The sequence below is a fragment of the Scyliorhinus torazame genome, chromosome 21 (assembly GCF_047496885.1).
Source record: "Scyliorhinus torazame isolate Kashiwa2021f chromosome 21, sScyTor2.1, whole genome shotgun sequence".
In the NCBI taxonomy this organism is placed as follows: domain Eukaryota; kingdom Metazoa; phylum Chordata; class Chondrichthyes; order Carcharhiniformes; family Scyliorhinidae; genus Scyliorhinus; species Scyliorhinus torazame.
In genome coordinates this window covers 83,323,913-83,351,249 of record NC_092727.1, presented here as the reverse complement: position 1 = coordinate 83,351,249, position 27,337 = coordinate 83,323,913, and the positions used below count along the sequence as shown (strand labels likewise).

General features: G+C 41.7%; 1 protein-coding gene across 2 annotated transcripts in view; it reads right to left on the bottom strand.

The window, feature by feature from the left end:
- The window catches only part of LOC140398378 (26S proteasome non-ATPase regulatory subunit 11), a 121,913-nt gene that overhangs the window by 83,876 nt on the left and 10,700 nt on the right, over positions 1–27,337 (bottom strand). For both annotated transcript variants that reach the window (XM_072486996.1, XM_072486997.1), the window contains exons 2-5: positions 11,967–12,068; positions 9,386–9,510; positions 8,289–8,360; positions 3,634–3,691 (exon numbers count right to left, since the gene is read on the bottom strand). In XM_072486996.1, the coding sequence (XP_072343097.1) occupies positions 3,634–3,691; positions 8,289–8,360; positions 9,386–9,510; positions 11,967–12,068 (357 nt within the window). The remainder of the gene's footprint in view (positions 1–3,633; positions 3,692–8,288; positions 8,361–9,385; positions 9,511–11,966; positions 12,069–27,337) is intronic.

Below are 27,337 nucleotides of genomic sequence, written 5' to 3'. Positions count from 1 at the left end.
AGCACGGGAGCAATAGGTCAGAAGGTGAGAGCATTGAGGGAGAACTAGGGAATAGGGGCAGTATGGCTCTGAGGCAGAGCAGATAGGGAAGGGGCTGTACTGGACCTGGTATTGGGGAATGAGCCCGGCCAGGTGGTAGAAGTTTCAGTAGGGGAGCATTTCGGGAACAGTGACCACAATTCAGTAAGTTTTAAAGTGCTGGTGGACAAGGATAAGAGTGGTCCGAGGGTGAATGTGCAAAATTGGCGGAAGGCTAATTATAACAATATTAGGCGGGAACTGAAGAACCTAGATTGTGGGCGGATGTTTGAGGGTAAATCAACATCTGACATGTGGGAGGCTTTCAAGTGTCAGTTGAAAGGAATTCAGGACCGGCATGTTCCTGTGAGGAAGAAGGATAAATGCGGCAATTTTCGGGAACCTTGGATAACGAGAGATATTGTAGGCCTCGTCAAAAAGAAAAAGGAGGCATTTGTCAGGGCTAAAAGGCTGGGAATAGACGACGCCGGTGTGGAATATAAGGAAAGTAGGAAGGAACTTAAGCAAGGAGTCAGGAGGGCTAGAAGGGGTCACGAAAAGTCATTGGCAAATAGGGTTAAGGAAAATCTCACGGCTTTTTACACGTACATAAAAAGCAAGAGGGTAGCCAGGGAAAGGGTTGGCCCACTGAAGGATAGGCAAGGGAATCTATGTGTGGAGCCAGAGGAAACGGGCGAGGTACTAAATGAATACTTTGCATCAGTATTCACCAAAGAGAAGGAATTGATAGATGTTGAGTCTGGAGAAGGGTGTGTAGATAGCCTGGGTCACATTGAGATCCAAAAAGACGAGGTGTTGGGCGTCTTGAAAAATATTAAGGTAGATAAATCCCCAGGGCCTGATGGGATCTACCCCAGAATACTGAAGGAGGCTAGAGAGGAAATTGCTGAGGCCTTGACAGAAATCTTTGGATCCTCACTGTCTTCAGGTGACGCCCCGGAGGACTGGAGAATAGCCAATGTTGTTCCTTTGTTTAAGAAGGATAGCAAGGATAATCCAGGGAACTACAGGCCGATGCGCCTTACGTCAGTGGTAGGGAAATTACTGGAGAGAATTCTTCGAGACGGGATCTACTCCCATTTGGAAGCAAATGGACGTATTAGTGAGAGGCAGCATGGTTTTGTGAAGGGGAGGTCGTGTCTCACTAACTTGATAAGAGTTTTTCGAGGAGGTCACAAAGATGATTGATGCAGGTAGGGCAGTGGATGTTGTCTATATGGACTTCAGTAAGGCCTTTGACAAGGTCCCTCATGGTAGACTAGTATAAAAGGTGAAGTCACACGGGATCAGGGGTGAGCTGGCAAGGTGGATACAGAACTGGCTAGGTCATAGAAGGCAGAGAGTAGCAATGGAAGGATGCTTTTCTAATTGGAGGGCTGTGACTAGTGGTGTTCCGCAGGGATCAGTGCTGGGACCGTTGATGTTTGTAGTATATATAAATGATTTGGAGGAAAATGTAACTGGTCTGATTAGTAAGTTTGCAGGCGACACAAAGGTTAGTGGAATTGCGGATAACGATGAGGACGGTCAGAGGATACAGCAGGATTTAGATTGTTTGGAGTCTTGGGCGGAGAGATAGCAGATGGAGTTTAATCCGGACAAATGTGAGGTAATGCATTTTGGAAGGTCTAATGCAGGTAGGGAATATACAGTGAATGGTAGAACCCTCAAGAGTATTGAAATTCAGAGAGGTCTAGGTGTACAGGTCCACAGGTCACTGAAAGGGGCAACACAGGTGGAGAAGGTAGTCAAGAAGGCATACGGCATGCTTGCCTTCATTGGCCGGGGCATTGAGTATAAGAATTGGCAAGTCATGTTGCAGCTGTATAGAACCTTTGTTAGGCCACACTTGGGAGTATAGTGTTCAATTCTGGTCGCCACACTACCAGAAGGATGTGGAGGCTTTAGAGAGGGTGCAGAAGAGATTTACCAGAACGTTGCCTGGTATGGAGGGCATTAGCTATGAGGAGCGGTTGAATAAACTCAGTTTGTTCTCACTGGAACGACGGAGGTTGAGGGGCGACCTGATAGAGGTCTACAAAATTATGAGGGGCATAGACAGAGTGGATAGTCAGAGGCTTTTCCCCAGGGTAGAGGGGTCAATTACTAGGGGGCATAGGTTTAAGGTGAGAGGGGCAAGGTTTAGAGTCGATGTACGAGGCAAGTTTTTTTACACAGAGGGTAGTGGGTTCCTGGAACTCGCTCCCGGAGGTGGTGGTGGAAGCAGGGACGATAGTGACATTTAAGGGGCATCTTGACAAATACATCTAGGATGGGAATAGAGAGATACGGACCCAGGAAGTGTAGAAGATTGTAGTTTAGTCGGGCAGCATGGTCGGCACGGGCTTGGAGGGCCGAAGGGCCTGTTCCTGTGCTGTACTTTTCTTTGTTCTTTGTTCAATTCCGTTAACGACTCAATGTGGGATGTGCATCTTTGGTATGGGAGAGCCCTTTGAAATGTCTTAGTGGTGCAGTAAAGGTGCTATAAATGCCTGTCTTTCTAAATATTTTCAAGCAATAAAAATAAAATGTAAATGTAAAAAATGTCAATTCATGAAAATTCAGCATACCTGTGCAAACATAAATCCTGTAACTAAATCCAATTGCACTTAAATAGTATACTGGCCCCTGGTGGACAGTCAGGGATGCATAAACCAAAATTGGTGGAGCCCTGACCTCTAGTGGAATTTTTATGTTGTACACAGAAAAGAAAAGATGGGATGGGTTAGACCGTTGCAGAGCAAGCCATCATGGTTATGCAAAAAAAGAACTCAAATGGTTTAGAAGCACCTCAACAAAAAAATTGTGAAATGCACTGAAAGACTAAATATTCCATAAACTAAAAAAAAAAGGTAAGAAACCAACACATTGGTCTCATTTTAAACTGAGATCAGAAATTTCTGCTGATTTTAAGCATGGTGACAGCACTTCAAAGTAATTCACTATATTTTAAGTTTTTTAAGATGTATATCAGCAATGTAATAAGGACCCGATTGTAACAAGGACCCTATTAAAAAAAAAACCAGCTTTCTCTCTTCACGTTTTCAATCAACAAAAGATATGGAAATTCAGACTGCTTCTCTTGAAATTAGTGTTGAAACAAACAGCAAAACATCTCAGGATATTAAACATGTCAATACCAGGCGCAAATTTGAATTAAGATCACGTATCCTCCAATTTAAAGTGTGTCAGTAACAAATACCTGTGTTAAATTAATTTCACTATAGTTTCCCAGATCATTTGATTGCACTACCTAGTTAATCACCTGATTAATTATCAGCCCACCATGAAATCCACCCCAAAACTGTTGAAAAACACCATGGATTTCCCAAACCAAAACATACACAGCTTAAAGCAATCACTAAGATTTCAAACTAATGACAAAATGCACCACTTAGACCAGCAGTACTCAATCTGCGTGCTAATTCATTACCGCCAACACCGTAGATATACAAGTTGAAAGATGAGGAAATTCGTGCATTCTAATTTACCTGATTGAAGTTTTTAACCCAAGCCACCCACAACATTCTGCTGCCAGTGATCACAGCTCCCAGGCTAGCTACCCAACAGATGAAAGGCAGTATTAATAGTTACCTAATTGCAATGCCTCCTGGTACCTCTTAGTGTCAAAGTACAGAGAAACCAAGCGAGCCTGTATAGGAAATATTAAAATAGTTAAAATGTACGTGTTTCAACTGAAGTTTGAACGCAAGTCATTAAAGTGCAAAACTTTTGGAAGTACAGTAAAAATATTTTTTAAATCCTTTAACTCTTTTTCCAAACCTCTGGGTCTTTAAATCTTTAAGATGTGGGCTTAACTATACCAAGCTGACAGCCATCCTAAAATCTCAAGAACATCAGTTTTGCAAAAGTAATCAAATTATTCTGAGGTGCAACAGCATTGTGAAAGCTTAGTTCAAGAGGTTTGAATTAGACTGATGAAAAATAAATTAATGGAATGAGAAAAAGTTCTGCAGCAGCAGGGCAAATTATTTCTTTTTTCCTTTTTTGCATTCCAGTGTCAAGATTTGAACACTCCTAAGTCAGGAGAGATGCAGTGTTATGCTGCTTTACATTTCCTTGGCTACCAACAATTATTTTTGATAAATTAGTTTTTCCAGCCGAAAGTTAATAATCATGGAAAATGCACTCAAAATTCAAGGAACCACTGTCGATAAAATTTTAATAAAATCGTGAATCCAAAAGTGGCTGATTACTGTTCAAATGTGCATGTTAGCAGAGCTTGGATAATGACAAATGTAAAATTTAAAAATATGCTCATTAAATTGTACCTTTAAGCCAATTAACTACCTCAGCACCAGGATCAGCAATTAGCTGCAGTGCACTAGTTATTAGCTGCGGCAGGCCTCATCACAGCTAGTGCTCTCTTGATCTCTGCTGTTAAGTTGAAGTTGATCTTTGAAAAGGCACAATACACTAAAGAAATTTGGTATCGGTGTAACATTTTTTAAAAAACATGTCATCATCAAAGAAAAATCACAATAACAATGGCAACAAAATCATGCTCACTGCGATGTCATAAAAACCATGGGAGTCGGTGTTTGCATTGGTCAACAAGTCAATAGCCTCACCATGGGCAAAATGTTTTTTTGGAAATGCCAGCATACAATTTCCAGGTCATCAATAGGAACTAAATGGGAGCTGAACATTTGAGCTGAATTTGAATGTAGTTTTAGCTTTATGGATAATCATACTTTTTCCTCATGCTCAGCACCAAGACCACAGAGTCACCTGTTCCCTATAAACTGAAAATGTAACTTTACATATACATACCTGGTACTGTACTGATTCCTAATGCCGAAGTAAAAAATCTGACATGCATCCTCTTGTGATCATTACTGCTGTTTGCATTACAATAGATGTAAATACACCTTCTTTCTCATCAATAACAAATACAATACAGTTTAGGGTGCCTTACCGAATATTAAAAGCACATTTCACCCTTGGACACAAAACTAAAATGTACACTTCACGCACCAACAATACCAAACTGTACAGATGTGTGTAAGATAACCCCATAAGAGGGTTTGTATGGTTTATGGAATCTCATTATAGTGCATTGGTGAGACCGCATCTGGAGTAGTGTACTGTATTTGTCTTAATTAAGGAAAGATGTAAATACATTAGAAGCAGTTCAGAGAAGGTTCACTAGATTAATACCTGGAATGGGTGGCTTGTCTGATGAGAAAAGGCTGGACAGGCTAGGCTTGTATATGCTGGAGTTCAGAAGAGCAAGAGGAAACTTGATTGAAACATACAAGATCCTGAGGAGACTTGACAGACTGGACGCAGAAAAGAAGTTATCTCTTGTGGGCAAAATGAGAAATCAGGGTGATTGTTTTAAAATAATAGATCGCCCGTTTAGGACAGAGAAGAGGATCTTTTGTTTCTCTCAAGAAGGTTGAGAGATTTTAGAATTATCTTCCTCAAAGTGGTTGAGGCAGAGTCCTTGAATATCTTCACGGCAGAGGGAATGAGTGTTGATAAGCAAAGGGGGGGGGGGGGGGTGAAAGGTTATTTAGGTAGGCAGAACTGTGAAGTTGAGGTTAAAATGAGATCATGATTGTGTGGCCTACTTCTGCTCCCAAGTCATATGTTCACATGCAATATAAGAGTGAAAGGTTATACATGTCCAAGAACAAAAGTTAATTTATCACAAAATCTTTGAATGGTTACAGCACAGGAGGCAGCCCTTTGGCTCATCCTTCCTGTGCTCTCAGCAAGAGCAGCTCAGTTGGTCCCACTCTCCCACCCTCTCCCCATAGTCCTGCAAATTTTCTCTCTTCAGGTGCTTATCTAATTCCCTTTTGAAAGCCACAATAGAAATTTCCTCCATCATCAGACTCAAGAAATGCATTCCCACTCCTAAACACTCAGATGTTAAACTGTTTCTCTTCAAGTCATGGTCTTTTTGCTAATCATCTTAAATTGATGTCTTCTGGTTCTCGGACTTATCACCAATGGGAATATTTTCTATCAAGTCTGTCCAGATCCCTCAAGCATTTTAACACCTCCATCAAATCTCCTTTAGCACACTGGCTTTTAAAGCAGACCAAGGCAGGCCAGTAGCACGGTTCAATTCCTGTACCAGCCTCCCCGAACAGGCGCCGGAATGTGGCGACTAGGGGCTTTTCACAGTAACTTCATTGAAGCCTACTTGTGACAATAAGCGATTTTCATTTTTCATTTCAATTATCTACTTTGACAGCAGTTCTCGGGTACCCAAAGTTTCAAAGGCCACTTGAAAGACCCCATACCTTCACTCCACAGGACTTTTCCCGTAACAGGTTCTAGCTTCAGTTGTTTCAAACTCAGATCTCAGAAAAAGAAATTGGTGCCACCAGAAACCTAAATCAGCATTTCCATTCAGTGTGCAATCTTACTGCACTGCAATTGTATCAAACTAATGCCAATTTTTTTGAACTTTGCAACAATCAAGGCTTGATGCTGTAATACTTATCGAAAACGTAGGGCTTTTAAAAAATAAATTCAGAGTACCCAATTTTTCTTTCCAATTAAGGCGCAGTTTGGTGTGGTCAATCCACCTAACCTGCACATCTTTGGGTTGTGGGGTGAAACCCACGCAGACACGGGGAAAGCGTACAACTCCACAGACAGTGACCCGGGTCCTAAGCGCCGCAGGCAGCTGTGCCACTGTATCGTCCTACCACCTAGTTCTAAAGAAAGCTGTCACACTAATATAATGCAGAGTGCGAAGCATAAAAGTTTTTTGCTGTAGAATTTAGTGCAGAAGGATGCCATTCAGCCCATCGAGTCTGCACCGGCTCTTGAAAAGAGCACCCCACTTCAGCTCACACATACCCGTAGCCCAGTATCCCCACCTAACCTAAGGGCAATTTATCATGGCCAATCCACCTAACCCACACATCTTTGGACTGTGGGAGGAAACCGAAGCACCCAGAGGAAAACCACGCAGACACAGGGAGAACGTGCAGACTCCGCACAGACGATGACCCAAGCCGGGAATCGAACCTGGGACCCTGGAGCTGTGAGGCAACTGTGCTGACCACTGTGCTACCGTGCTGCCAATCCTTTTCACCCACACCTTTCCACATAGCAAGCTCACAATATCAGGCTTGAGGATATATTTATATTTTTTGAGACAAACTTTAAAGCACATTAAGATTCAGGAAAATATTCAACTGTGAATGTATCACAAACCCTTGAAAATGATTCTAAATTTTTCTTTTCAAATCTATCCACTCTACACCAGTTCCCTGGCTGATACTTCCTTTCAAACATTTATCATTCTACACCACAACTCCAACATATACTCCAGCAACACTCCAACAAATTGGAAGCTTTAAAAAATGTTTTCCTTGCATGTCTGAAACTTAGCAATTTTGCAATTAATTCAACAAATCTAAAAAAAAAATAGAAACATCAAAGGGGAATAATACAAAATCATGAGGCAGTTCCGTTTAATTTTGAAATATGTCTAAATTTAAAGCCAGAGACTATGGATTAGAAGTACCTATGCGGTCTACATACTTCATTTTTGTTTTGAACTACCATTTCCAGAAGACAAACGAACAATACTTCTGTAATTTTAGGTGTTTACTCATGAAATAGATTTTAAAATCTTGAAGCCCCATTTTAGCAATAAGAGTCACACCACAGGTAACTAAAATAAAAGTGCTCAGACAAATCTGTTAGCAGTCATTCAACTCCCTTACTCAGAACAGTGGGTCGGTGTCATGTTCAAAGGATCCTGTGCTTATGCAGCAATGGAACCAACTACCAGTGAGAAAAGCACTGGGCCAACATTTGTTAATTTCCCTCACTACCATGGGAAACTAGAGGGTTCCGGAGTATCAAAAATTCACATTCTTAGCAGTCAAATGTATTGATTGTCAAAATTAAATATTAGAGATTCCTCCAAATGGTACATGGAAACCAAAACTAAGATACTACAGAAAAAAAAAAAAAAAAATGTTTTTTAATCTACATTGCCAAAGTGCTAAATATGGAAACATTTGTCAAAAATTAAAAGATTCTTTACTGTTGCAAAAAGGATTGCTTTCTGTTACTGGCTTAAAGGATTGCTTTCTGTTACTGCTACGTAAGAAAATAAAAAAATGATTCCCAGTTGAAAAGTAAGTGGTTTAGAAACTTCTTCTGAACTCATGGGTGAATTGCAGACTTTAGCTGGATATTATTTCACATTACTTTCCTTGTTGAGACCAATTAATGTATCAAAAGCATACCTCCAAAGCTTGGCGTAGAAACGTCCTTTTCTCAGATTTTGCCCACTCGATGCATTCTAAACACAATTCAACCTGTAAAGACCACAGCTCAGTTAGTTCCATAATGGCTAAGTACAAGCAAAAGTGAGGCAAAATTTTTTCTGATGTAAAGCTATGCAAAAAAAAATCTATTATCTTAATGCAATCTACTGGCCCATCTTTTGCAGTCACAGTAATGTAGGGGAAGACTCTAGCAACTTTGTTGTTTGTAGGATCACGCTGTGCAGAGTGAAATTGATAATCAAAAGGATAAATCTTGGCTAAGACACCAGAGAACCCCTCTGCTTTTCTTCAAAAATTATCATGGAGTTTTACAAACAAGGGTAGATGCAGCTTCAGTTTAATGTCTCATCTGAAAGTTGGCATCAAACAGTGCAGCACTCCTTTCAGCACCACAATGTGTCAGCATAAGCACCCTAAACTAGATGCTCCATCACTTAGCAATGGTGACATTGTATTAGGTGGTTTGGTGCCCACTTAATAATTCCTTTACACCAAACAACTAAAAGCTGAAAGGATGGATGGACTGGGCGGCACAGCGGTTGGCACTGCTTCCTCACGGCGCCAGGGACCCAGATTGGATTCCAACATTGGGTGGCTGTACGTGTGGAGTTTGCATATTCTCCCAGTGTCTGCGTGGGTTTCCTCCAGGTGCTCTGGTTTACTCCCACTGTCCAAAGTTATATAGGTTAGGTGGATTAGCTATGCTATAAATTGTCCCTTAATGTCCAACGGTTAGGTGGGATTATGGGGATCGGGCAGGGGAGTGGATCTAGGTGGGGTGCTCTTTCGGAGGGTCGGTGCAGACTCGATGGGCCGAATGGCCTCCTCCTGCACTCTGGGGATTCGATGATTCAACTTGATCTTCATCTATGCATGTCCAAGAGGCAGGTGGGATTCATTCAATTAACGGAATGCATGAGATGCTGCAGTCCCAACAGTTTTTGGTCATGACATCAATTCTGCACAATTTAGGTTCTATGCTTTTATTTGTTTTGTCAGATTAAACAGAAAATCAGCATTGGACAGCTAAGCAAATCATCACTGTTAGCTCTTACCTCCTGACCAGTTGCTGCTTCCATATCTAGGAACAAGTCGAGCAACGACCGAACCAACCGAGCAGCCTTGGCTTTACTGATCGAATTTAGAAATGGTCTGACGTACTTCAGCAGACCCCCCAGTTCTATAGAGAGGGAAAATTAATTTCACATGTTCAGAGTTCCAGTCTACGCAAAGCAAATAACAAGAGCCTGAATTTTTTTGGCAGTTATATTTTAGTGGGTACCAGTTCAGCACTTTCTTTCCAATGAAGATGTTTTGGAAGCTTAGAAACCAATAAGCACTCAGAGCATTTTACAATTTTTACTTAATGAGAAATTGTGGATAATTTTCACATCAGCTGCCCACAAACTCTAGGAAATGCACATCTTTAAATATGGCATGTCACTTGATTACCATTGCTCAAACCTTGATTACTGGAGTAATTTGAAGAGAAAGGGTGAAACAAAGAAATAAAGTCTGCGCTTCTGTGAAAAAGAGGCAATGTTAATACATTCAAGAAAGAAGATTTAAAAAATCTTGCTAGGTTTTGAAGCTCTCTATGTGCAATTGATTTTTAGGTGTCACAAAAAACTTCAGATAAAGCAGAAGTTTTGCACTTCCACTGTGGAGTCACAATTAGCGATCAATGTATATCCCAGTACAAAAACAAATTGTGATCCATGCATTGAATGAAGCAAATTGCATCCCAGTTTGGAGTTTATATATAGAACCTATGCCATATTTAATTTAAAGGTGGGATAAATTTTAAAACGGGAACTAAAATGAATAAATTATGGAGTAAGTTTAGTTTTGCAATGCACCCATTCTCAAAAGTGATAGTCCACAAGAAACACTAAAAATATTCCTTGCCGATGATATTTTGTTTGGTATAAAATGATTAAAGCACAAGTTTACCGGTTATACAAAAACAATGCAACCCAGTGACCCTATACAGGATTTATAATCATTAATACAGTTCCATAAAGTACATGCATGGGGCAATTTTGCGAAGGAACAATGACTACAGGTTCCACACTGCCTGAGGTGACAATGAAGCACCTTTTTACAAATGTTTGAACATTCACTTGGTAGTACAGACCTTGAATATTGCTGAAAAGTGACATGCTGCTCAAGCTTTTCATCTTATATTCATCAGGACAAATACAAGAATACCAAATTTCAAACAGTCATAACAATGGATATCGCAGGACAGAAGGGCGCCATTTGATTGGCAAGTCAGCTCTGATTGCCTGAGGCATTGCCATGAAAAAGCAATGAGAAATTAGAGGCTCCCCAAGCTGCTGAGTAATTCAAAAAAGGGAACATGGTTTGAACATTCCTTCCTGTGAATAAATATCTGTCGCTTCTACAAGCATAAATGTGTCATGTTATGATCACAATTGATTTTCTCAAATTGGCTCTTAGTTTAGCTATCAAGAGAACTCAGAACTGTTAAGCAACACCGCAACATGAGCAACACCGCAATGAGCCCAATTTCAGTGTTGATGCAATATCAGGTATGTAAGGCCAAGTATTCCAGAAATTGGTTGATTAAATCAAACAGAAGATCCTTCAGTTGCTCACAATATAGGTTGCACTCAACTATTGTGTGCTTGCCAAACCCAAAACAAAACACCTGCTGTCAGAGGTGATTCTGCAATTGACCAGCAGTTGCTGAGCAATCCCGGGTGCACTAATAGCCACACTAACAACTACTTTAAGATAATCAGGTGAACTTGTAATGTGGTCCATTCACGCTTGGGACACATTCATTGTAAACCAAAATAATATGTTCAAGCTTTGCACTGTTTTCAGCTTGGAAGTCTATTATTGTTTTCTCCAAGGCAAGGCCTTGGGTAATCAGAAGTGACCTGCCAACCAACCGTTTTATCCTATAACATAAATTGTTCTGATTGTTTTAACCTGGCATTCTTGCATTTATCTTGATGGTTTCGGCAACATGTCTTCGTTTTCAGGAATATTCAAATATTTGAACAAACTACCAAAATAACTGGAAGGCAAACCATTCAATCGATATAGATTTACGGTAATTGGCAAAATAACCAGAAGAAAATTAATTATTTTTAAATAATGAGTTACAATGCTCTGTAACGGACTGCCCAAAAGCATGATAGAAGCAAATTCAATAGTAACTTTTTAAAAAGAGAACTACATAAATAATTGAATGGGAAAAACAGGACTGTTAGTAGTAAGCAGGGGAGTGGACAGCTCTTTCAAAACATCACAAACACAATGGCCTCCTTCTGTGGTTTATCATTGTGTGAAAATTACTTAATGCTCAGAAACTGGCAGAAGAAAAAGATTTTTTATGAGGAAAGTTAGTTCAAGTTCTAAACTCATTGAAATAATGTTGCCAGAAATAATTTCAGTTTGCACAGAACAGGATAGACCCCAGGAAACTGAAAAACAATAGAACAGGAAAGGGTCACCGGGATACGATTTTTCTCTCCCAGGAACCAGCATAATACTTTTTAATGCAACACTTGGATCAACAGGAAACAGAAAGCTCCAAATAGAAACAGGTTTTATTGCTCGGCCTCTCGTGCATTCAATACATGCTGCTGCTATATAGTTTACCTGCTGCTTGCCCGGTTTTGGCTAAGAGACCCCCCAGCTCCAGAATGCTCTGCTCCTTAACACGGACAGCTTCTTCATCATCTTGCTGGATATCACGTTTCACTGGAAGATAGAACAAGTTAGACATTTAGTCCAGTACCACTGGAAAACATACTAGCTTGGGCTCGTCATGCCTACATGGGTTTTTGTGCACTGCTGATACATCACTTGGAAAGAGGCATGCATCTTCTAAAGCAGACTTCTCAAAAGTTCCATAAAACACACGTGACATTTAGCTGTTGTAAAAAAAGCACTTCAAAATTTTAGTGAGTAGAGTTTTAAACAAGTGCAAACTTTCAGAAAGACCAGTTACACGGTCATCTTCTTTGTGGCAGTAAACTTCACACAGAATGCAGTCTGTAAATATTTTGAATTTCAAATCTCTTCTATTGCACGTTCTATTTATATAGGCTTTCCAATGTCTCCATGAGTAATCAACAGGCTGGTCACCACGTGGAAGCAAATTCTGCCTGCAACACACAGTGAATTTGGTTTTACTTTTCAAATACCAAATTAGACTGCTGCGAACATAACAAGTTAGTTTAGGTCCTGAAATTAAGTCAATGGTCTAGCAGGTTTGTGTGAACTGGGCACAAAGCATGATCTGTACAACGAAACAGGTAGTCCCAAGGCACACACTGTATTTGGCTTCGGATTCAATTACGCAAGATGCGTGTACGCGAAAGCCGGACAGAAAGTGGAGAGGTTCAGGTCTGGCAGCACCCACGGAGAGAGAAAAACCAGAGCTAACATTTAGTTAATGTCAAGTCTTGATACAACTGTCCCTCTCACCAGATGCTGCTAGAACTGCTGAGTTTTTCCAGCATTTCCTGTTTTTATTTAAAATTTCCTATGTCCACTGTATTTTGCTTTTATTTGAGTGTGAAAACCCGTTTAGTGTGAGGTGGATGGGCTACAAAGAGGATTTAAGCCTTCTGTGCTGCGCTGCCAACAACAACCCTCAGGTAGATCTTTGTGGGGTCAGGAAAATGGATGGGGGCCAAGGGTTTCAGCATTGGGTGGAAGGCAACACAGTGGTTAGCACTGGTGCTTAACAGCACCAGGGACCCGGGTTCAATTCCCAGCTTGGGTTGTTGTCTGTGCAGAGTATGCACGTTCTCCCAGTGTCTGTGTGGGTTTCTTCCGGGCGCTCCAGTTTCCACCCACAAGTCCCAAAGTGCTTGTTAGGCGAATTGGACATTCTGAATTCTCCCTCGTTGTACCCAAGCAGACACTGGAGTGTGGCGAATAGGGGATTTTCACAGTAAATTCATTGCAGTGTTAATGTAAGCCTACCTGTGACACTAATAAAGGTTATTATTGTTTTTCTCAGCTCAAGATTCAGCCAAGAACTTCTTTCCTAAAAACTTTTAATGTTTTGGTCGTGGTATTCAGGGATGAACAATTCTGGAAAGGGAACCTAAAGCGAGTGTTATGCCATTTGCAAATGTATGTAAAGGGGTTAATCCTGGTTTCTGTAAACTATGTGTGAGGTTAACCAATAACTCCACAGGAAAGGATTTATCAGGCCTTTAGGGACGTGTCTACCACCATGAGGACCTGGCACTCTAGAATCACTAGTATTGATTTATCTCCAGGCTCCTTCAGCAAGTTTCCAATTTTGCAGGAAGGGAAAAGTGACAAACTTTCTGCCTGTGGGTGGGGAAGATTGGTAAAAAAGGGAAAGTCTCAAGCCATCAAGAAATATCAGAAAGAGCTTTGGAGTGTTGAGTCAAGTGAATTAAACTTCTTAAATCTTACTGATCAATTGGCATGCAGGGCAATTTGTTTTCAGATCGTGAAACCGGCACTGGGGAAATATAAGTATTGTATTAAATTTCTAGCATAACTAGTTAAACGTCATTCTGAGCTGTGGAAAATCACAAATAATATTTCTAAACTTGAAACCGGGTTTGTTAAATGAAACAAAATAAAGATGGCAGGCTGGTAAGGTGTTGGAGCTGTAGCATGTGGAAACTGGTGGACACCGATAATATCCACAGCAACATCTGCCAATGTCTGCAGTTTGAGGAACTTCAGCCGAGTTGATGAGTTAAAATCAGTACTCTGGATACTGTGATACTGGGAGTGGGAAAGTTAACTGGACACTTTGTTCCCGTAGGCAGTCACAATCCCCAAGCTAGGTATTTCATAATTTGGTCATTGGTCAGGAACAGAAGGGTATGATTGCAAATGACGTGGGTAGCATCGGAAGTGGCCTCAATCCTTGCAATTGTCCAACATGTTTGATATTCTTGCAGTTTGTGTAGATGAAAACAGGACTGCAGATAGGATGAGCAAACTGACCACAGCACTATAGTTTAGGAGCAATTCAAGTGGGGAGACTGGAGAGGAATATTGTACATCAAGTTGAAAGAAAAGCGGTACAATGCTGCCTCATTCAGCCACATGATTGGGGAAAAAAATTAAAAACCAGCAAAGGATACTAGAAGGAAAAAATTGGGAGTATGGAGAAAACTAAAACTAGAAAGAAATACAAGGACAGCAATAACTTCATAATAATCTGTATTATTGTCACAAATAGCCTTACATTAACACTGCAAAAAATATATGTGGGAAAGAGGAGCTAAAATGAACATTGATCCCTTCGAGGGTGATACTGGGGAATAATAGGAAACAAGGAAATGGCGGACTTTGAGCAAGTACAGTAGAAAAGCAGGGGAAAATGGAGGGAGGAGCTTAAAACAATCACTCATGAAAATGTACTCGGAAAACTAATGGAATTGAAGGCTCAACAGCCCCCTGGAACCATTAGAAGTAGTGTATTTGGATTTCCAAATGGCATCTGATAAGGCCAAATGGATAATTTTCAGGTTGGCAACCTGTAACAAGTGGAGTGCCACAGATTTCACTGCTTAAGCCTTAGCTGTCTACAATTTATATTTGTGACTTGGATGAGGGATGGACTACATTGTAGCCAAATTTTCTTTTCTTTTTAGGGTGAACCCATTCTCGGCACCCACCCCTGTATTTTGAACTCCGATGCCTAGAAAGTCTACTATGGCATAGAACTTTGAACATTTGGCCAGCATCTGATTTAGCCTGCCATATCAAATGCACCATTGTCTCCAATTAAACCTAGCATTTACCGTGGCGGTCACCATCTTATCCTTCTCTCTTGCGCACCAACCACCCCATGCCTCATTACTACTCCCTTGAATGTAAGAAATGTAAACATAACACACTGATTCAGGAACATTTAACATCTAGGCCACAAGCTTATTCATTCAAACTTTGCACAGCCTTTGCTTTGGATTTTGTCACTGAAGCTTGCTTTGTGCAATTTAATGGGAATGTTTTACGAAACATTTCCACATTAAATTTCAACTCTAGTTGACATGACGACAATTTTATACACAGTAAGTTTTTCATAGTTTTCATAGAATTTACAGTGCAGAAGGAGGCCATTCGGCCCATCGAGTCTGCACCGACTCTTGGAAAGAGCACCCCCCCCACGGTCGACACCTCCACCCTATCCCCATAACCCAGTAACCCCACCCAACACTAAGGGCAATTGGCTTATAATTTCTCAGTTCATGGACCAACCATCATCTGCAAGTCTCGTTCTGAGTAACACCATCCCGATTTGGACTCATGGAATTCTGGGATGTTGCAGGGCAGATGGTGATCATTTGGTCCCTTGAATCTATACTAGTCCTTTGGAAGAATCACCCCGTTAGGTCCAATGCCCTGTTTTCTACCAATTCCTGTAAATTTCAGCCCTTCTAGCTCTGCCCACAAATAAATGGTACATCTTCAAGGCAATAAAAAGGCAGGGACTGCCTATCCATCTCTACTGATAAATGCCCATTCACTTGCTGGCTCACCAATGGATAAATCCCACAACTGAGAGATTATCACAAACGGGCAAGGCTGGAGAGGGTAAAGACTCTTTTCAGTTACCAGAGAAACAAGGTTGGCACCAAGTCAAGCATGCTATTTAAGCTAGCAGGGAAAAAGGTAGCAAATTGTTTCAGCTTACACCCCAACAGCTTATCAAGGCTTTCTGGACAGGAAATACCTAGGCAATAGGCAACAAGAAACTAGAATCCTTAAGTAGCCCATTATGTATACCCACAGTACAACTAAAACTATAATTCTGGGCACAGGAGGAGTAAGCGAGTTTTAGGCACGATGAGTTCAGGCAGTATTGGGAGGTCAGGCCGAGATCAAAAGGCTAGACATGGAAGGAGCTCAGCGGAAAGGCTACAACAGTCTTGTCTAACTGGCAGCCCAGAGTGTATCCCTTGAAGCCCTATGTGGCCCTTCGAGCCAGTTTTCAAAATTCCAGTTAGATAGGTAAGCAGAAAGTGGGGGAGTGAGCGAGCGCACTCGCCCGCCTGTGTGTGGAGTGGGTGAGCACACGCCTGCGTGTGGGGGAGTGACAGCGTGCCTTCATGTGTCTGGAGTAGAACAGAAATGTCAGTTAACAATGTGAAATTAACTGAAAGTAGGATATGTCTTCTCTCCACTCAGTCCCTTCCCCTTGCTCATGCCCCCTACAACCCAGGTCGGAATTGGGGGGGGGGGGGGGTTGTCCTTTTGTTTAGCTTTTCCTTTCTTTGTGGACGGGGAGGGGGGTGTAGTCTGTATTGGGTTTGCTGCATAGTTGTTCCTTTGTTTTAATGAAAATCGGTCTGGCAACTTTCATCACCCTAACCCTAACTGCTCAATATGTAGCTTGTGACCAGAGGAAGCAAATAATTTATGATGTCCAGTCAGCCCACAATGCTGGTGTGCCATGTTACCACAGGTGCCTACACCCTTTTGTCCCACAGCCACAGATTAGTGGATAGAGATTAAATGACAGGGGTTACTTTGCTTCGATCTGGTTGATGGTGCGGTCAGAGCCCCTCGCAGTGAGGCAGAAGAGAGGGAGAACAACAGTCACGGCATAATAAGGGTCATAACAGAGCAGACTAGTGGTCTTTGGAAGATGGGCTTTGGTTCTAGTGGGCCTGCAGCATGGTGCAGTGAGAGAGACTTGGATAGTCATTGTGTGATGTGCACTACACAACTTAATAATAATCTTTTTATGGTCACAACTAGGCTTACATTAACACTGCTATGAAGTTACTGTGAAAAGCCCCTAGTCGCCACATTCCAGCACCTGTTCGGGTACACAGAGAGAGAATTCAGAATTCTCAGCTGGTATGGGAATTGAACCCGCGCTGCTGGTCTTGTTCTGCATCATAAACCAGCTGTCTAGCCCACTGAGCTAAAGAGCAAGTGCATCGGTGTTATGGGCCAGGGTTTAGAGAATCCCAAAGTGTATCATGGAGTTCACCTGACCCACAACTTTTAATAGATTGTGGTATGGGGAGCACATGGCTCACTCTACAGGTGTGGTACAACAGAAATGGAAAAGTATTTTTTAAAGCAAAACAATGTTTATTCTATGAACTCAAGTTAACCTTTCTAAAACAGTAAACATCTTAGCAACCAGCAAATCAAATACACCACCCAAAGAATACAACACTAAGTAATCTGTATGCTGTTCTTTTGACACCCAGAAGACTTAACAAACCTTCAAACATAAGCACATCAGAGTTTACATTCACTACTGAAAAAATGTATAATTCTTCTGAATTCACCAAATGATCAAGAGATAGTCCTTCATGGCAGAGAGCTCAACAATACAGCTGCTTTGGCTGACTTCAGCTGCAACACAATCAAAAACGAAACCAAAAAGACAGACACACCCAAGCTTTTCTCAAAGTGAAACTAAAAAGCAGAACCAGAGCTCAGCTCAACCCACACTCCAACATCACTGCAGTAACATGAGCAGCTAATCATTTCTTAAAGCGACATTCTCATGACAATCGGTCAGGAGGAGGAGGGGTGAGAACATCAGCCTGCAGGATGGAGGAGGAAGCATAAGCCTCATCTAACAAGTGTGGCGAGAAACTGGAGAATTAAATTGAAGGGGTGCTAGAACTAACTGCCATCAATGGCTGAGCCACCGAAGGAGGATGCACGAGAACATCTCATCTCGACTTACTCACGAAGAACTTGTCACCAATATGGGTCATCCATTCACCAACCTTACTCTCTGCCATGAACGACACATATAATAATCTTTATTCGTGTCACAAGTAGGCTTACAATAACACTGCAATGAAGTTGCGATGAAAATCCCCTAGTCGCCACACAGGGAGAATTCAGAATGTCCAATTCATCGAACAAGCACATCTTTCGGGGCTTGTAGGAGGAAACTGGAGCACCTGGAGGAAACCCACACAGACACAATATCCTTGCAATAACGCTCTCACAATGTCTCCAGCTGTATTACATGGATGTTTACATTGCAACCGGCAAGCAAGTTCACATTGCCTTTTGTCCACATAAGCACACACCAATTACAAACCGCCATTTAACACCGCTTTCAGAGCACAATGTAAGCAAGCATCAGTTCAAACCTACTGGGTCTATAACTTTTTGGAAATGTTTCCATGTGCTGGTGTGAGGTGCATCTCCAGATACACTGAGGGCAGCCTGCTGGTCTCACTGTTCTATGGCCTTTGATGACCTGGATGCCAGGGAGGGAGTCGGCAGTGGGGGCAGAGCCCAGACAGAGATAAAGGAGTTGCACTTTTTCAACAACTTTCAGTCAACAATACATACATGTATGTCAAGCAGAATTTGCTAATGCAGAGTTTGCTTGTGTGTGTGGTGTGTATGTGATTGGTCAGAGAGATCTTTATTACAAGCAGCTGCCTGAGACTGCTGACAGTGACATTTCAAAGAATGATACTGCATTTGTGAATGTGCGGGTTTGTGTACCATCTAGTGGCTGAGTTAAGAAATACTGCCAGTTATATATTTAAGTGGTTGGGGGAGCAGGAAGGCGAGCGGGTGGTGAAGATCAAGGAGAAATGGGAAGCGGAGTTGGGAGGGGAGATCAATTGGGGATATGGAGTGAGGCAGTGCGAAGGGTAAATGGGACCTCCTCTTGTGCAAGGATGAGACTGATACAGTTTAAGGTCACAGGGTGCAGATGACTCGGGTGAGAATGAGTGGGTTCTTTCAGGGGTAACAGATGAGTGCGAGAGGTGTGGGCGGGGGCCAGTGAATCACGCGCACATGTTTTGCGAAAAATTGGGAAGATTCTGGGTGGGAGTGTTGGCGGTCTTAGCCAGGGTAGTGGAGGAGATGGTGGACCTGGACCCTGGTGGCGATATTTGGGGGTTTCTGAGAAGCCGGAGCTCATGGAGAGGAGGAAGGCCGATGTCGTGGCCTTTGCCTCTCTGCTTGCACGGTGGTGCATTTTGCTGGAGTGGCGGTCGGCATGGCCACCGGGGGTAGCGGCACAGTCGGGTGACCTGTATGACTACCTGCATTTAGAGAAGATAAAATATGAGTTTGGGGCTTAGCAGGAGTTTGGGAAAAGGTGGGGGATGTTTGTGACCGTGTTTGAGGAGCTGTTCGTCACAGGGGGGTGGGGGATGGGGGAGGGTGAAAAAGGGGGAAAGTCTGTTAAGGCTGTGGAGTTGATTGTTGGGAAGTATGTTTCCCGGGGTGTTTATTTGCTGTAACCTGCTTTGATACATGTTTGTAATAAAATACGTTTTTAAAAAAAAGAAAAAGACCTACTGCCAGTTTAAGTGGAGAAAGTCTGCAAAATCCTTCAGTTTGAAGGGGCCTGGGTGTCTCTGCATATGAATCACTAAAGCCAACATGCAGGTACAGCTAGTAATTTGGAAGGTAAATGGAACTTGAGCTTTTATTGCCAGGGTGCTGGAATGAAAAATAGGTAAAAGTCTTGTCAGGGTGGCTGCTGAGTCAACGTTTCTTCTTGTGTGGGAGCATGGAGCATTGTTTAATTTAAAACACGCAATGCCTGGACGTGTTCCTTTTCCCTGCAAAAGACTAGCCCCCGTGTATGAATATATGTAGCTTCTTCAAACATATATATGCCACATTGCGAGCCCAACTGATATTTTGCTGTTAGCAAGAGCACTTTGAAGCAGTTAACAGATAAGATTTTATGATGCATAGGCGATCTGGAACAGTTTGAAAGTACAGCAATCAATCATAATTCGCCATTTTCTGTAGGTCTGACTGGTTTCAGTGAACAGGTCACCAATTGAAATTTTGGCCATAGGGTAGAAACGTACATTTTTGACTAAGAGAAACAGAAAAACCAAGGTGAGCAGAACTTAACTTGTATGAAAGAATTAGGGTCTCAATTTGTCGCATTGCATATAGCAAGCTGTGAAAATTAACAAATCTCCTGTGGCATTGCTCACAGGTCACAATTAAATAAATGCTTTAACAGGGATTAGCAAAGTTTTAAAAAGTCTCCTCTTACTCCATCCTTTTTAGCTCGTAGCACGACCTCTCTCCTACATTTTTTTTGTCCCCAATCTCGTTTTCCCCCTTTCTTCCAATTGTAATTGTAATTTGGTTTGGGTGGCCAATCTACCTAACCTGCACAACTTTGGACTGCGGGAGGAAACCGAGCACCTGGAGGCAACCCATGCAGATACAGAGAGAATGTACAAACTCCACACAGATCCTCACCCAAGGCCGGAATTTAACTTTGGTCTCTGGCACTGTGAGGCAACAGTGCTAATCACTGTGCCATCGTGCTGCCTCTAATATGGGTGACGCATTAGATTCAAGGTTATGATTATTAGACAGCACGGGTGAGTTCAGAGTGTTTATCCACTCCCATCTTTATTTTGGGAACTGGGCAACTATTAGTGGTAAAGTTACACCAATCAAAAACAACACTGGATAAAGTTCTGCATTCCACAGATATTGTGGTGACACATATAGATACTGATACTTAAATAGAGATGATGTTATCTGTGACTGACAGGAATAATGAGAGCAAGATTTGCATTTTAAGACTTTTACTGTAACAAGCTAAAATGTAGATAAATAAAACTTTACTTAACAGACAACTAACACATTGAACTACAGAAAACGTAGTTTTATATTAACTATCTGACACAATCAAGTTACACCTTACAACCCTTTTCGCTGTACACTACACTTCTGGCAGGTATGAAACATTATGGGAAAGTTCCAAAGTATGCTGCAGGTCTCTAGCAATCTCACTTTTTCCCGCAGCCACATAGGTCGAATCTTCTGAATCTTCTGGTGCCATTCGAAAATAATTTTGTCCAGTAAATGCTCTTGAACATTTTCATCAATGGGCCACGAGTCAAATTACCCCACATACCACCTTATAGATGCTACCCTATCTGCTTGCCATCGTGAAACACTCATCAGAATTAATGGGAAGAATGTGCTACTTTTGATGAAACATTAATGAGATGATGTCTGGTTGCAAGTTGGAGAGCTTCAGTCTGATGTGAGGCACCAAGTTCAGTCACCTCCTCCTTTGCTTTCAGCCCCACAAGCATTGAAAATCTGATCATATTGTTGGGAATGGCAGCAGGCACTTCAAAACTGCTTCAGCTAGTCCAGAAAATGCAGAGTCAAAAGTCGGCCAAACCTTTCTCGCAGAATACCAGTTACAGTGATCAGATCAGTCCACTGACCACCAGGAGGGCCCTCGCCACAACAAATACAGTTTTAGAACCACTGCCCCAGAGCAGAAATGACAACACAAGCACTGCATTAGTCAAAATAAAAATTGTTTTGTAAAATAGGTGATATATAAGTATTACACATCGGCACTTTCGTACACCATTGCTTTGAATATGTAATATGCTGCTACTATCACCAAAAGATATCTTATGTATACAAAATAAGCCAGCTCTCAGGATAGTGGATAGGCAGTTATTAAATGGAATTCATTAAAATACCTAGAAAAAGAAAAGTCAACATTAAACATCCAACTGCTCAACCTGGAAACCTAGTGATTCAAAGCTAGATTCTTTATTCAAGCTTTGTTCAATAGATAATAGAACATAGAAATTTATATTTTAATGCCCAACAGCAAAACTTAAACATTCACTGTGTCTTCTAAAAGATTATTTTTATAAACTGTGAAACGGTAATTAGGTTATTAATGAACATTGCGTCCACTGTGTTGCTCACATGGGGCAAACAAATTGTCCAGCTCCAAATAAAAAAGCTCCTGCAGAGGTCACAGGTGTTCAGTGAGGATTATGGCATGTGGATACTGCAGGATGACAGGTTTGACAAATTTGTTTCTTTGCTTGTGGGGAGGCAGAAGAAGTAGGATCAGGAGTAGTTTTCGGCCCTCTAAGCTGTCAAGGCCGTCTCCTCCCTGGGAAATGGTAATGCAGTGGTAATGTCAAAGGACTGGTAATCCAAAGGCCCAGACTAATGATCTGGAGTCATGGGTCCAAATTTAAATTTTCTTAATAAAGATCCAGAATATAAAAATTGTCTCAGTAATGATGACCATGAAATTATCATTGATTATTGTTAAAACCCATCTGGTTCACTAATGCCCAAGAGTAGGAAATCTGCCATCCTTATCCAGTCCAGCCTGCATACGAAATCAGAAGGCGAGCCGGTTGCTGGCACATCAGCTCCGTAAGAGGATGGCAGCGGAACTACGGTGCGCAGTGCGGTGAAAGTAAATGAGGCATTCAAGGCCTTCTATGAGGAGCTGTACAGATCCCAGCCCCCAGATCCACAGTAACGTGGTTAACTCCCAACTGTCCTCTAAAATGGCATGACAAGTCTGAAATGGCCTGACAAGTCATTCAGTTCAAGTGCAATTAGGGATGGGCAACAAATTCTGGTCTTGCCAGCATCACCCACATATCATGAAAGAACTTTTGAAATAATGACTGATCTTCTACTTCAATCCCACCTTTCCACATAATCCCCCATATCGCTGTTTACTTTTGTAAACGTACATGATATGGATCTAGCAAACATGTAGAAACCCAACACAAATGCATATCTTCAGTCACTTCAACACTCAGATGAAATGTGCACGCTATGCAAACGTTCTAATAGTTGGCAGCTGTAACAAGGTGCAAGGAGTTGGTGAATATCAAGAACCTAGGTGATGCTATCCCACACAGGATATTTTGGAATCCAGAACATTGAGAGTGCAAAAGCAGATGGGAGCCTAGACGGCATAGACGCAATGTTCCCAGAGCAGAAGAATTTGTTAGGTTTTGGTGTGGATGGGCTGGTGTCAACTTTGTCCAGTAAGAATCTTTGCAAAGCTGGCTGCCGAGATACTGCGGTTAACTGGAATTCACTGTGCGCTGCATAGATTAGGACTTACAACCAAAATTGCCTACACAAACAGTTCTTCATCAGTGAGATCAATGGCTTAACCCATGGCTGGTTTAGCACACTGGCTAAATCGCTGGCTTTTAAAGCAGACCAAGGCAGGCCAGCAGCACGGTTCAATTCCCGTACCAGCCTCCCCGAACAGGCGCTGGAATGTGGCGACTAGGGGCTTTTCACAGTAACTTCATTTGAAGCCTACTTGTGACAATAAGCGATTTTCATTTTTCATTTCATTTCCGACACCTCATTCCACAGAAAGTCACCCATGGGTCTTCGGATGCTCAATGAAATGGCTGACTTCGGGAGGAAACCATCATCAGACGAACATAGGTAGAGGGTACTCACTGAGTTGACCACAGGCGATGAGCACTTCATTGGAAAGGAGCTACCACACGGTTGTTGCCAAACAACATACGGCACTACTGCCTCACTATCTGTTTGGAGTTTGCACTTCTCCCTGTGACTGTGGGTTTCCTCCAAATTGACCAGTAGGTTAGGTAGGGTTACGGAGATAGGGTGGGGGGGGGTTAGGCCTTTCTAGGGTGCTCTTTGCTGTTGGTACAGAAGCAACAGTACGAATAGCCTCCTTCTGCACTGTCAGGATTCTAGTGTTCTTCTATGGCTCCAAGAGCAGCAGGCTAAAGTGAAGAAAGAAGATGTTTCTATTGTAGAGGAATGGAAAGTTACCTCCTGCAAGTTCCTTCTGCATGATACAGTATGCAGATGTTTTAGAGGAGCTCTTCCACCTTTCATTTTCTTCCAGAGACAGTGCAAGTCCACCAGAGAAAACCGGCAGTGTTATCACAGCCCAATGAGTCCCATGTGACATGACACAAGAAAGTGACCAGAATAAATGCAAAATACTGTAGATGCCTAAAATCTGAAATAAAAACAGAAAATGCTGAGAACACCCAGCAGGCCTGGCAGTATCTGTGGAGAGAGAAACAAAGTTAATGCTTCGAGTTCATAAATGCTGTCAGATCTGCTGAGTCTTTCCAGCATTTTCTGCTTTTGTGTGACAAGAATGCCTGTAAGAGCAATTTTCCCAACAAGATCCTTGGAGCAATGATCCAAAATACTGCCTAGAGGAGCTGATAAAACTATGAAATGTCCATTTGAAAATACTACTCGAACACGTCAAACGTAACCTTACATCCAATGAATGCAAGATTGATAGGGCAATGGCTGAGCGGGTTGAAGTTAGTCCAATAATAGCATAGTCCAATGTCATGGCATACTTTCCAGAGTAGGTCTTCAAAGAAAAGCATGAAGAATTCTCACTTTTTCCATCTATTGGACATCATACAAGTAATACAACTGGCCACAGCTGAAGTGGAGATGGCATTCTTCCTCATGAACAGTGACACTGGACAGTCACTCTCAAGATGCAAATGATTGATTAAATTCACGATGATCACCCTGGAGGACCCATCTGAGGTTGCCTGAAATGTAGAATCAACTTGAACAAGGTGGTACAAAGCAGCTGAACAAGAAAGACATGTTCAGCCATAGGTTGGAATCGGCAATCATCAGCTAACTCATCTGATGAAGCATCAACCTCTCAGATTGCGCATCCTGCACACATGAATGAAGAGTAGAATACAGAATATGATTTGAAGACATGGAAGTTGAGAATAAGAGATGCAATGACACTTATTTTTGTGTTCATCACTTTCCATCAGTAAAACATGCTTTTAAAAAATCCTATAAACAGTTTACAGAATTATTGCGAATTTTTCTTTCCATTTGGAATTTATGTTAACTAGAGGTGGAAACCGTAAAAACAAAATCAACACAAATACAGAAGGTAACATCATCAAATCACTGCATCATCACCTCATGAAGGAGATACTGAAAATAAAAAATGAACTCCCAAAAACCAAAAGGTAGTCCTCAACAAAATTAAGCTCAACAGTTTGTTTTTTTACCTGCAAAGAGACCTTCGGGAAAAATTGATTTTGACCCTTGGATCAGACAGTCGGATATCTAAGCCATAGTACACTGCCATTTCTAAGTGACAGAAGGGCGGCATGGTGGCGCAGTGGTTAACACTGCTGCCTACCGCGCCGAGGTCCCGGGTTCGATCCTAGCTCCAGGTCACTGTCCGTGTTGAGTTTGCACATTCTCCCAGTATGTGTGTGGGTTTCACCCCCACAACCCAAAGATATGCAGGTTAGGTGGATTGGCCACGCTAAATTGCCCCTTAATTGAAAAAAATAATTGGGTATGCTAATTTTCTTTTAAATTTCTAAGCGACAGAGAAACACTGTTCCAGTTACTTTTGTGTTTTACATTTGTAAGTTTGATACCAATTAATTAATTGAATGTGCCGATTGCTTTCATTATAAGTACCATGTGCTCCGATAGTAACTGGCAACTACAGATTGAATTACACAAAATTCCACCAACTCAAATCCATTGATGTTTTGAGTATTTATGTCAGCAGCAGTTTGAAACTTAACATTTATTAACTTGTCAATGAATTTGATAGTGATAGCACTAGATCAATTAATTTCTAACACACTGCGTGGCAGAAATATCATCACTAAAACACTCATCCAAACTTCTATTGATAATCCCATTCGCCCTTGCCTACTCACAGATTACCAATCTTCCAATGGAATGGTCAGCAATCTTACTGTGAAACAGTCACATTCTGAACTTTTTGTCCTTTCAGAGCAAAATACAGCGAATGTGTACATTTTCAGACCAAAATTGTATTCCCTTTCCACCTGCCTTCAAAAGTAGCAGCAAAGCACCAAGAGATGTCTGCCAAAACTAATACAATCAAAATTTAAACATTATGTCTCTCAATCTACATTTTGAGCTTCCTTTCAGTAACTTTACTCGAGTAATTTGCAAATTGCATATACTATACCTAGGTTTTAATTATAAAACTTACTCAAGCTTCTAATGTATTACCACATCTTCATATATTGCTTCTGAATCTGCATTCTTTTAGCTGTTAAAATCAACAGTACTCACCAACAGGAGTAACTAAAAAAAAGTCAATCGCTTGATTGGGAAGGTGGACAGAGGAAAGGAAACCGATGAACTTAAAACCATTTATTCCACTGGACTTTTTAAATGCCTAGTGCTGATGGCATTCCAGGAAACTTATTGGAAGGGGTGAGCGAGGCTTGCCTTTCTTCGCCCGCCTGCCCACAGCACGCCCACCACCACTATCCCAGTATAACGAACCCAAAGCAGATAATATACTCGAGCATTTCAGCAATCAACTCAGGAGTGGGAGATTGTCAATCCCTGATTATACCACCAGAAGTTACCAACTGAACTAAATTAATCGCAAATTAACACCTGGATTCACAAGTTCATTTTGGAAAGAGATTCCAATTTTTACATTCCATTGAAATACAATGCCCATTATCAGACCATTTAAATAACAGGTTTTGGAATGGGTTTTGGACAATGAAATATTGTGAAATATGCCAGCATCAATTACTTTGCAGATCAACTATATGCAAACATTTGCAAACCCTAACAAATTCCTTCTTCTATTAAAAACATGCACAAATCTATTTCTAAAATGAATGATAGTGATTAAAATCTAATTTTTCCTGACAAATCGAGTTGCAATGAGTAACTTGGCATAAATCATTAACCCATAAAACAAAGAACAAAACCCTTGGGCCAACCCAATATCCCCACTGGGACCCCAATTTGAGTCTTCAAAGCTGCTGTCGCACCTGAGCCTGCACAGGCGGCAGAGCCTGCACAATTCAGCTGGTTTTCTGAGGCAGGAATCCAATCTACGAGCAGGAGCCATTTATGCCACACTCACCATTAAAACTAATCCATGGATTTAAAGGGGCCTTGCAGCTGTTAATACTCAGTCAGTCGCCATGTCAGGCATGGTTGCTGCAGAGCTCACAGCTCCAGAATCTTGTCTCGTGACCTCATTATGGAAAGCTCGGCCAAGGAGTTTTCCAATATCAGCCAATCAAATGCAACAATGAACTTAACTTGTTGGATTGAGGCTGAGCTCCAAACTGTCATCGACAATCCAGAGACGGATGGAAGAATGGGCCGTAGGGTAAATATCAGGAAGACAAAGGTCCTCTAGTAGCCTGCCACTGCTGCACAAAACAGTCCTG